Source organism: Rhinolophus hipposideros, assembly GCF_964194185.1.
Source record: "Rhinolophus hipposideros genome assembly, chromosome: 11".
NCBI lineage: Eukaryota > Metazoa > Chordata > Mammalia > Chiroptera > Rhinolophidae > Rhinolophus > Rhinolophus hipposideros.
In genome coordinates, this window is record NC_138057.1 from 58831035 (window position 1) to 58844034 (window position 13000).

General features: G+C 36.7%; 1 protein-coding gene and 1 pseudogene across 2 annotated transcripts; one reads left to right on the forward strand and one right to left on the reverse strand.

Moving 5' to 3' along the window:
- Positions 1-548: 548 nt before the first annotated feature.
- Positions 549-1487, forward strand: LOC308504628 (olfactory receptor 13C7-like; the record flags this gene model as incomplete). The annotated part of the gene is made up of 1 exon (XM_081065650.1): positions 549-1487. One exon carries the CDS (start codon positions 549-551, stop codon positions 1485-1487), a length of 939 nt encoding a protein of 312 aa, XP_080921776.1.
- A 5424-nt stretch (positions 1488-6911) lies between these two features.
- Positions 6912-7928, reverse strand: LOC308504624 (olfactory receptor 13F1-like; annotated as a pseudogene). Its single transcript has one exon. The product of its transcript is annotated as an olfactory receptor 13F1-like (transcript).
- Positions 7929-13000: the final 5072 nt, after the last annotated feature.

Here is a 13000-nt window from a genome sequence, read left to right on the forward strand (position 1 = left end):
TTACTGTGTTTTTACATACATTTTACCTCTATGAACTTCATTTTCCTCAGAGAATGATAGTCATGATAAAATAAGTAATATGTGTGAACATACTTGTAGACCAATAGTATTGCTATTGATTGGCATGGTACAAATGAAATAAATAGATATTTTAACAGATTAAGTATGCTCTTTCCAAAATAATAATATTCAAAGTGGTGTCTGTGGGTCCACTGAATTGGAAATAACAAATGTTTGTTAAAAATGCAAATAGTTCTTCCCTACTCAGAACTTGGGCATCACAATCTCACGGATGGAATACAGAAGTCCATGTTTTTAATTAGCTACCAGTGTAATTCCTATGTGTCTTCAAGCCCCTGCTTTATGAGCTGGAAGAGGAATTCGAAAAGCTAAACTCATGGCTGTTCCCAGCACTCCAGCTAATGCTGACACTCTTGCTGCCCCTCCTGCAATGATCTCTTACTTTATATGTTAATATTTTACAGACTCATTAAATTAACATGCAGGATTTTTTCTTTTCTGGATTACTCTAGGTATAAAATAATAAAATGGAAAGGACCAATTGGACAGAGATCGAGTTCATTCTGCAGGGACTTTCTGAGTACCCAAGAGCTGAAAAACTCCTTTTTGCAACGTGCTTGTTGATGTACCTGGTAATCCTCGTGGGGAACAGCACCCTGGTCCTCCTAACTCTCGTGGATTCCCGCCTCCAAACACCCATGTACTTCTTCCTGGGTAACCTTGCCTTCCTAGATATTTGGTTTACATCCTCCTTTATCCCTTCAATGCTGATACACTTCCTATCCAAGAAAAAAACCATCTCCTTCACTAGATGTGTTATGCAGATGTCGGTGTCCTACACAATGGGGTCCACAGAATGCGTGCTTCTGGCAGTGATGGCCTATGACCGCTATGTGGCTATTTGCAACCCTCTGAGATACCCCATCATCATGAGCAAGGCGCTTTGTATTCAGATGGTTGCTCTCTCCTGGGGACTGGGCGTTCTCAACTCATTGACAGAAACTCTTCTTGCCATCCGGTTGCCCTTCTGTGGAAAAAATGTCATTAATCACTTTGTGTGTGAAATATTGGCCTTTGTCAAGCTGGCTTGCACAGATATTTCCTTGAATGAGGTTGCTATCATGTTAGGTAACGTAATATTTTTGTTTTCTCCATTACTGTTGATTTGTATTTCCTACATCTTCATCCTTTATACTGTACTAAGAATTAGTTCAGCAGAAGGAAGGAAAAAAGCCTTTTCCATCTGCTCAGGCCATATAGCAGTGGTGACTGTGTTTTATGGGACAATCCTTTTCATGTATATGAAGCCAAAGTCCAAAGATAATGTTTCTGACAAACTGATTTCCCTGTTCTATGGAATAGTCACACCCGTGCTCAATCCTATCATCTATAGCCTGAGGAATACGGAGGTTCATGGAGCTGTGAGAAAACTGATGACCAGATACTGGTTCTGGAGGAAAGGATGAGTTCATACATAAAGTCAGCTCGTATAGTGAGGACAAAGGTTTCTAATACAAATCCAACAAAAGACAGGTTAGATGTAGAATCACAGAATTGAAGAGTTGAAAAGAAATTTCAAGATGATAACGTAGCTTTATATTTTTATGAAAATGACATAAAAGTATAGAGTCATCTGGTCTAAGAAATGAGAATAAACTTTTAAAAATAAGAAAAAATTGAAATCAAGCTTTTCTAAGAAAATCTAGTGCATGGGTCTACTTAACGAGAAAACACGTATTTTTCATTCCCCTTTTTGAGAGAGTTAGTTGAGTTCATGTTTTTATGATTTTTTGTTTATTATTGGTTTTTGTTTTACCCAGGGACTTGATCTGGCCTAGACCTAACTTTTCAGGTACATATCTCCCCTTCTTCTTTCCCTCCCCATCTTTCTCCCACCTCCTTTCCACATGCTGTGCTCCATTCACTACGTAATTATCCAACTATATCATGGTCTTTCATACCTTCACTCCCATCATCACATTTCTCTTTGTATGGTGACATCCTAGCAATCTTATTAAAGACAATACAAGTGTTATATTTTCTGCAAATCCTTTCAAAATTTACCCAAAGTTAGCTTTCCCCTCCTCCACGCTGCTTTGAATTTTATCTCTGTTCTAACAATTTTCCTTTTAGACTACAATCATTTGTTAGCTTCTGAAATCTCCCCAATGGCAGAATTCACTGTTCTCTTTATGAAGTCTAATGTCAAATTCATTAAAAACAGTAGGCAGTAATTAACTGTTGAACTGATCAATTAATTAAACATTTAAAAGGAGAACAAAATATAGTTCAAGGACTTAATATAATGCAGGGAGATAAGAAAACTTGAATATATGTATTATTTCATTTACTAAATGAGAAATCCAAAAGCTAATTTTAAATGTATAGAAAAATAGAGCAGATAAAAGATTGAATAAAATATTAAAAGAGGTCATTTGGGCTGGATAAGACAAAAATCAGATGAGTGTATATTATTCTCTAATAGTCAATTGCTGAGAAAAATATATCAATTGTATAAATCCTTCTTAAAGAACACTGACAATTTTATTCTTTCAGAAGCAATAGATATTCGTTTTAACAATATTCCTTTCAAAAATAATCCTCTTGAAATTGCTAGGGAGTAATAACATGTACTTGTACTTTTTGTATAAAATAGCATATCTCATATTTATATAATATACAGTTGAGCTTCCTGGTACAGCGTTATAGCCTGAGCTGGAGGAGGACACCATCTATGCTGAAGGGCCACATGGAAAGGTTTTAGTAGCGCAAAAGTGTTCAGGAGAGCATCTTTGCTTGTCCTGCCCAGCATGATGTTTTGGAGCCTGAGGGAATAAGTGAAATATCAATGTGAAAGGGAGGTCTAGTTCAGGTTGTCAGAATTGTAGCAGAATGAAGAGGATGCCCACACAGGAGACGGCCCAGCTCTGGTGGCCAGAGCCCAAGCAGGATGAAAGGGGTATACACACAAGATGTGGGGTACAGATCCCAGTACCTGGTTAAGGATCACATTTGCAAAGTAGGGTTACCTAACAAAAGTTATTAGAAGATAAGTGGGGTTAGGAAAACGTTGACCTGCCAGGGGAAAGAGTAGGGCAGGTGGCCTAGCATGAGTTGTCAGAGCCTGAATGTGTGAGGAAGGCATCTACAGGCTGACGCAGATAATGGGTAGCCAAGACTAAGTGGGGCATAGAGGGAATCCCTGAATAAAGACCTAAATGGTGTGAGTAGGGCACACCCACGGAAGAGAAAATAGTCAAGTGTGGCAGAATCCATCAGTCTGAAGCAGGCATCTTTGAAGAGGGACAGCCTTTCCTAAAGTGTTAGATCTCAATCAACCTAAAAAGAATGTTAGTGTGTGGACACTGGGGTGCTAGAGGGTAATGTGAAGCAAAAGAAATGGGAGACCAGTTACACATAGGAGATAAAACAAGTAACAACCAAACATATTACGTACAATGGAATCCAGGTTTCTCACTGTAGAGAAGGAGTTACAAAGGGAAAAAAACTAGAATAAACCTTGTGGTGTTGGTTTAGAATTAGAGATAGTCTGACCACCAAATGCATAGTCAACCAGCTTACATCCGTATCTTTACAAAGTTATCACCCTTACGCTTCTCCCCTCGTCCAATTAATGGCTGCATTAGAGTTATTTATTTAGACCAATGAAATCACTTTTGATGACTGCTTGTCCATACATGAGAGATCCTCAAATCCAACCCTACAACCTTGTAATTCCCATATTCATCCTGTCTTCATCCCCTTGCTTTCTGTCTAAGTCTTCATTGCCTCTATGGGCACTATTGTAATGGTCCTCAAACTCATCTCTCCCATTCTTAATCAATCCTCCATACTGTCACAAAATTGGTCTTTCTAACCCAAGAGCTTAACCTGATTACATTACAAGAGTGCAACAAAATCTTCACTGACTTTCTCTTTTCTACAGAATAAAAACCAATGTACAAGGTTCTTGACAATCTGGCCTCATCAAACCATTTCACCTTTTTTAACTCTTAAATGAATGCTAATCAATACCCCTGGAAGGATCTCTCCCTTCCTTGGACTTGAATAACAAAACTTAGTAGCAATTGGTTGCTTGTTTTGAATTTACTTTCCGCATTTGATTGTCACAACAAATTCATGACATAAGTGTTGCTGTATTCATCTTCCAAATGAAGTAACCAAAGCACAGAGAGGTCAAATTCAGTTTTCCAAGGTCACACAGCGAAGAAGTAGAAGAGTGGGAATTCAATCCCGAGTAGTTGGGTTGTAAAACCCATGATTTTCCATACCACCACAGCACTACTCCTATTGCAGCAGCTACTAAATTGACAAGTATTGACACTGTTAATTAAAAAGATGATTTTTCCACAAATTTTTATTTCTTTAACAGCAGTATGTAGACCATTACATAGAATAATATACTGTGTGATTTTAATTGAGAATCACGTTTTCATAGCTCTTATTGTATTGTGCTAATGAAGGTTCAGTGGAAAGGATAATGAACAGGATTTTTGAATTAATATCCATTCTCATTTGAACATTGCTCTTAACTTTATTCAAAATCTTTTTGTCATGATATATTCCTACTGCTCCTTCATGAACGCCTAAATATTACCTTGTCTTGTACACCTGAAACTAATAAATTAAAAAAAAAGTAGTCTGTGTGCTAACATTAACGGTTATTGATTATTTCTTATATGGAATATATCATTAACCTTGACTTAAACTCTCTCCTTTGCATTGTATTTAGAAAGTGATGACGAATGCTAACCCCATCCTGCTATTAGATGTATTAAAATAGCCAATTATGTAACATAAAAAAGACTAGTCATAGGCAATGAAAGAATGAGGAAGCCAAGGTTGTGTGTGCAACTGCAGTTGACTCACATGGGGCAGAGCAACCCACGGTCCTCATGCCCATGATCCTATCGAAAGCCCTAACAGGTTTTCACAAAGCCAAGCTAATAGGTATTTGATGAAGACAGTTTCGGAAAACTACCCACTTGGAGATAATAAACCCAAGGCCAGATAATAGAAAATGTTAAAAGGGATACAAACTTTACTTAGGAAGCCTCCATGTAGAAATAGAGGTTTGTGAAGTTTGGATACTTTTTACTTCCTCCTCCATAGATTATACTCACCTCGCCCTTATGTAGGTAGTGAAGGTGCAATCTCTGAATGAGGGTAGAATGAGTGAATATGACTAGTTGGATTAAAAGTTTTAAGTCTAATCACTGTGATAGCTGTTACATACATATACGGGTACTCTCCTTTCTATTATCTCCACTCTCTTACGCTTCTATTACTCTTCCAAAGACCATAGATCATTGCCTTCAAGGATTATCATTGGATAACGATTGGTCAATCCATTGATCCCAATCTATCTACCTGTCTTAAAGGTGTCACCCTTTACACAGACTAGTCAAATCTTTGATATGGTTTTCTCACATGCCTAAAGTTAATCCCAGCACATTTGTCTCTTTCTTCTACACTAGTGGGCATGCCTCAGCCTGGGTCTAAACCATCACAACAATTCTATTGACTCTGGTGACAACTCCATGATAAAAGCAAATAAGTTTTGTACATTAACTTCACATTTAGTCATCTGGTCTAGAGGGGATCTACACATACTACAAAAGCTGCTGAGTACACATTTTTTAATTTCTGGCATATTATGGTTTATATAAGATGAATGCATATATTTCAATATTTTATACCAATTTAATGAGTGTTGGATATTACAAATTCTATAGTATAGATTACATGCCTTTTCTTTCTAAGTGCTGATGGGCTCATTTATACCCATGGATTTAAGAAACTATGTGTCAGGGAAAAGCACAGTAAAAAAGATACTAATAGTTTCACTGAAATACCCTGAATCTTTTTTGAATGTACAAAATAATGGCAGCACCCTCAGACCAACAGCATACCCTAAACTCTCTACTTATTTTTTTCCTGACTGGCACTCCTCTATCCCACTTCTATTCAGAATATGTTTGTGCAGACCATTCACATTTGTACATAGACATTTCCATCACGCACATCTAACTTCATGTACAAACATATCTACACATGTAAAACATGGCCACACATTTATATAATATGAAATTATTTCCATAAGATGTAGTTATACTGGAAAAGAGATTGTATGACTTTGCTAGTTGTCATAACAAAATACCACCGATTGGGTGGCTTAAATAACAGAAATCTATTTGCTTGTAGTTCTAGAGACTAGATGTCCGAGATTAATGTGTTGGCAGATTTGGCTTCTTCTGAGGTCACTCTCCTCAGCTTGCAGACAACCATTTTCTCACTATGTCCTTTCCTCTGTGTATGAACATCCCTGCTGTACCCATGTGTGTCCAAATTTCCTCCTCTTAAAACAACACCAGTCAGATTGTATGACAGCCCACACTAAACGGTCTCATTTTAACTTACTCACCTCTTCCAAGGCCCAAACTCCCAATATAGACACATTCTGAGGTACTAGGGGTGTGAGAGCTTCAACATAAGAGAGGGAAACAATTCAGCCTAAAACAGAGGTTAATCATAAGTTAGCTGAAAAAAATCTACTGGAGTTATTATATTTGTATATTACATGTATACAATTTTCAATACTCAATACACTAACTTAATGTTTAAAGTTATATTTATACTCTATAACCCAAAACAAAAATTGAAATTCGTCATCATGAGAACTATTTGTATAACATTTCAGATATACTTATGTAAAACATATACATATATATATAATTGTAGAGTTTCAGTGGTGGGTCAAGGAAGACACTTAGGAAATCACACATCTCATTTGAAATGTGTATCTTCCCCCATCATCCCAATGTTCTGGTGTATATTGACCACTAAATATCTCTTAATGTTTACCAATATTATTTGCTACTATGGATTAAAAGAGCACAAAGAGCATTCCTACTCAGCAATTTTTTCACAGCTGCTTACACCTCTTTGTTTTGTAGACTATAAATGATAGGATTTAACATGGGGGTTAATCCGATATATACCAAAGCTATAAATTTGTCTATTTCCTGTGAACCTACAGCTGAGGGCTTCAGGTACGTGGAGAGACCTGTCCCAGAGGACAAACCCACCCCAGTTCGGTGAGCTGCACACGTTGAAATGGCTTTGCTTCGACCATCCACGGAAGTGATTCTTAGGATGTTGTAAAGAATGAACACGTGAGAGATGCAAATGAGAAGCATCAACGCAGGAAGAAGAAATACACTGCTTATCAGCATGATTAATTGTACCTTGGAAGTGTCTACACAAACCACTTTCAAGACAGCCAGAATTTCACAAGTGAAATGATCAATGATGCTGTTTCCACAGAGAGGTTGATGCAGCACAAACATTGTTTCCACCAGGGTGGAGAGGGTCACCTGTCACCCACCTGTCACCCAGGAGCCTGCTGCAACTTGCACACAAACCCTCTTGTTCCTGATAATGGGGTACTTCCAGGGGGTGCTGATGGCTACCTACCGGTCACATGCCACCACTGACAGGAGCTCACACTCAGTAGAGCCCAAGGCAAGGGAGAAGTACATTTGAGTGGCACAGCCTGGGAATGAGATGGCGTTTTTCCCTGAAACGAAGTTTGCCAGCATTGGAGTGAGAGCAGAAGAAGTGTACCCGATGTCCAGAAAGGAGAGGTTGCTGAGAAAAAAGTATATGGGTGTGTGCAGGCGGGAAACCAGGATGGTGATGGAGATCAGAATAATATTACCCAGCAAGGTGACCAGGTACATCAGCCAGTGCAGCTCAAACATGGGGCTTTCAGCTTTGGGGTAGTGAATAAATCCCAGAAAAATAAAATTTGAAATGACTGTCAATTTTGTCTTGACTATTTTATTCCTTATTGTCCATTTCATATAAGGAATAAAAGTATACATTGTATGTATTGAAAAATTTAAACTCTACCAACTTTCAAGGTGTCTTTATTCGTAGTACTTTAAAAGAATCATTATCCTGACAATATCATATTAATTATTCATTCATTCATTCATTCATTCATTCATTCAAAATTTAGTGAATACACTACAAGTCAGTGAAGATCTAGAGCTGAATTACATAAAAGTTGCTCACAGGCAACTCACAATAAAATATAAGACACGGTCAAGTAAGTGAAAAATTACAATCAAATGATATAAGTATGCCCCAGGGTACTAGGCAAACATGAAATAATCCTAACTGTATGCTGGGAGTATTGCTCAGTGAGACATTTTGAGAATTAGTTTAATCAAAAAATGCATTGGACCTATTCAAGTTAAGGACCGGGGAGGTTTTCTGGCAAAGAGATATTTTTTTATAAAAGCTAAAATGAGAAGAGATATGGTTGTACTTCATAAAGCTGCAAATTATGTACTATATTAGATGGATATGCTTCACACTAAAGAACATAAATAGAAGATGGACAAGAGTCCAATCACTATCACACTACCTGATTTGTGTCCAGTATTTTTGAATATGGAATGTTCTTGAACCTGTACTTCCTTAGAAAAAAACCATTTTCAAAGATACGTATTTTATAATGCAAATCAAATTACTTGCAATATATCTCACAATTGATCACCTATGGCAACATGCTTAAAAACCAGTGGCCTACAAGACAGAGTTCAGGTGAAATCAATCACAACACACAAGCCTCACGTTTTCATCATTGCCTGCTTCTCCAATCTCACCTCCCAACACTCCACCTCCACACCATGGTCTAAAACAACAACCGGCTTGTGGTTCCTCAGACTTGCCATGCCATTTTATATTTTTCTGGCTTTAATCTACAGTTTATTTACCTGGAGTGTCCTTCCTTCCCAGCTCCACTCTTGTCTTTCTTGTATTTTTTTATCCAGTCATTAAAACTCTATGCTGTTGTTTCAAGTACGCTTCATCCTTTGTACATACTTATGTTACTCAAATGTATCACACTGAAATATAGTTACAGGTGCACAACCACGGGGCTGTGAGCTTCTCAAGAGCTTGTTCCTCATAATACTAGCAAAGGAATAACTCTCCTTAAAGATTTTTTAATAACACATTACTGCCTTGATACGTGTTAAAATAAGTACGTTTTCACTATAGTTCTCTGTGTCAACATGAAAACCTGAAGAGTTCTCAGTTTGTCATTTACAGTTGCAATCTTATCTGCAGCATTAAAGAAACTAGTTGAATTAAGAAACAAAGATGATGAGCTCTTATCTTTACATATCTGATGTACAGAGAGGGGGGAAAGACAACGACCACTTGTACTCTTAGAAGAGGTAGAAATGCTTCCCAAACAATCATTCTCTATACGGAATTAGAACATTGTCCCCTGAGTGTGAGATTTGGGCTCTAAATCCAACCATGCTACTTAGTGGTCGGCAAAATCAGGCAAATCACTTGACCTCTTTGAAAGTGTTTTTTATAATCCATTCAAGAAGGATGATTATTCTTATCTTGTGCAGGTATCAGAGATCTAGATTAATTTATTTTAAATTCTCCCTCCACCACTCCGGTTACATGGCTTCTCTAATTTCTGACAATCATAAAAGGTTTAAGATTTCACGGTCTCCCTGCTTCCCAGAACCATAATTGCCTGTATGCTGCTCCTGTGTTGGCCCACATTGACCCAGATTTGAAAAAACAAAAAACGGTACATTTCACAATCTATTAAAACTCAACCCCGATCCAAGGCTGAATATAAAACGCTTACTGGTTATTTCCAGAAAAGTGAAAGACATGTCTGGTCTCTAAAGTCCATTTTGGTCGACACACCACCACTTCCACTGAGGGTATCTCTATTGATCTTTCCTCAGCCAACACCCAGTCTTCTTCCTCTAGCTCTGGGTCCTGTCTCGCTCTCCCCTTCTTCCTCTCTTCATCACCCTCTTGTCCTTCCTTTCAGAAACAAGCAATGAAGTCTTCTTTTCTTGTGCATATTGAGTCCCCCCTCATTCCCTGACCATAATTTTCAATCTTTGCCAGTCTTATCTGCCCTAAGTAATTTTATTTAGATACTTTCTCTTTCTCTAAAAGGATATCTGATTACCGTGCTAAAATAATTAAATGTTTTTCTACAAGCTCCCTTCTTTATTTATAAATGTCAGGGCCAGAATAGATTCAGAGAACTTCTAACCCAACCCTCTCATTTTAAAGGTGACGGATGCTTGGAGGAGTTGAATGAATTGTCTGGGGTAAATGACAAAACGTAGAGTATAACAACACTAAAAGTTCTATACTATATTCAGGACTCATTTCTTCACTGCAATATTTGCCTGCCAATTTGTACTTCTTTTTAAAGTAAGTATCACTAGTCTGGCTTTTTTGGCCTAGGTGAAACCCATTAATCAATTTTGTAAGTCTGAGGATGAAGAAAGAGATGCTCCCATTTACCTCAGCAGTTGTGATGAACATCTTTCTTTTTGGTTAATGAGTATGTCAATGTTTAGAGTTAAAGTTATCTGTAGCACAGTCCTTCTTACGAATCTGGTGCAGTGCTCTAAAGAGTAAAACATTCTGAATTTTATAATTATAATAATACCCTATGAAAACTATATTAGAGTCAGTTGTGCAGACGTATTTTATTCGGAAGATTGCCGTGAAAAAGGAGATGGATGTTCTTGGTTTGCAAAAAAATCAACCCAAATCTTGCTTAATTCACAAAGTCTCCTATTAAATAAAAATTTTAAAATAATTTCTCGAGAGAAGTCATGACGGAGAGATTTGTTCTGCCAAAATCACCACCTGTGATCTGCTCCAAAAAAAACTTCCAAAGGGTTATCCCTAGAACCAAGACTACGAAAGTTTCTTGTTGCTATTAGGGATCTTCCAACTCCCTTAACAACTTAATGTTGTGATACTGAAACATAAAGAAGTTAAGACACTTTCCAGTTCTCAAGGGTGTGAGTCTCCATGTTACATCAACTAATTGAGGACCAAAAAAATTAAGCAAATATTTAAAAATTTATTTTAAGTCATTGGTCTAGTAAAAGACCTACTTTGGGGGCAGCATTTGTGCAAGAAGAACTAGAGGAGACTACTTGCCATTCCATCTATAGATTGCCCCATATTATACAGCAAACATCCCAATTAATAGAACTATAGAAATTCTTTCCACATGGCTTCTGAATTTGTAAAGTGACACATTTATGTTCAGAAATCTCTCCAAATATCACAGTTACCTGAGTAATAAAAAATAAGATATCCTTACTGAGCTTTCAAATGGCCACAAAATGAAGAAAGATCATTGATCAATCAGGTAATTTATTACTGTCAAATGCCCCTGAAATAGACTAAGTTCCTAGTACAATGTGTGTAATTTTGTAAAGATTACATAATAACCCTGATGGTTTGAAGCATCAGAATGAGTACTGGACTTAAAGTAAAAGAGTTATGGACTGAACCTCAGCTCAACTACAGATTAGCTAAATGATCTTATACAGCTGTGGTATATTAATTACATTAATGACCTCAGTTCTTCACTCCTTCCTAGGACTACCTCATCTGATTTAAGCCTTAGGCATGTAACTTGATTTGGTCACCATGGCATGAGCAAATATAATGCAAGCAGATATGTAAATCACTTACGCAATTAGGTTAGCCCTCTCTCTTCCATCTCTGCTATTGTCATGAGACTATGTCCACGTTAGCCAACTGGAGGATGAAATGCACATTAAGCAGAACCGAGTTGCCACAGTTGCCACAGCTGAGGCCATCCCAGGTGAACCAACTCCCAGTCAATCCTCAACAAATGAGTGAGTCCAAAAACAAGCCAACTCACAGCTGATTTGACATGCAAAAATATTCTAGTTACGATCATCTGGCTTCAACCCAGATAAACTGCATCTCATAGACTTTAATAAATGTTTATTTTGGTATGCCACTGAAGTTTTATAATTGTTTATTATGCTGCAGCACTGTAGTAATATAAGACAAATGTAACAATAGATGTTTTCATTACCAATTCAAGATTGACTCACCTGGGCCTTAATCCTTCTTAAAAGAATCACAATTTTATTCATTTTTCTATCCCATTTTTCTCCATAGAATACACTGATTAGTTCAAATCTCCTGTCTTACTTTCTAGAAGTCTTATATTTTTACTTTTTATATTGAAATATACAATCCATCTGGACTTAATCTTTGTGTATGGTATGAGGCAAAGGTCAAGCTTCATTTTTTACTATGCAGATACTATTTGATTCAGCTAGATTTATTGAAAAGATCCCTTCCCACTGCTTTGCAGTGTCACTTTTGACATAAACTAATTGACCATATTTCTACGGATCTGTTTTGGGCCTCTTGTTCTTTTCTGCTGGTCTATTTTTCTATCTTTGGATCAATACTACATTGTATTATTAACTGTAACTCTATAATAAGTCTTGATTTCTGGTCCTTTAAATTTTTTCTTCTTTATAGATGGTTTGGCTGATGTTGGTATTCACATATTTTAGCATAAATTTATCAATTCTCACAATATACCTGCTGGAATTTTTATTGTGATTGCCTTGAACTAATATGTCAATTTAGAGAGAATTAACATCTTTAAATGACTGCATTTTCAAATCCATTAGAAAGATATAGCTTTCCATTTATTTAGATCTTCTTTAATTCCTCTCAATAATGGTGTATTGGTTTTTCTTATATGAATGTCTTGCACATATTACATTAGACTAATTCATATATATTTTATGTTTTTGATGCTATTGTAAGTTGTGCTTTAAATTCCGTTATCTACTTTTTTGTTGTTGGTATGTAATGATTTTTCTATATTAAACTTGTTATTGATCAATTTTGATGAATTCACTTATTAATTCCAATAGTTTGTAGACCATTTGGGTATTCCATGTGCATATAGTATCATTTGTAAATAATGACTTTTTTATTTCTCTCATTTATATATTTGGCATTAGTTATGGTACTAATTATGAATCCAGTACAATATTGAATATAAGTGACGATAGCACACATTTTTTCATCTTTTATT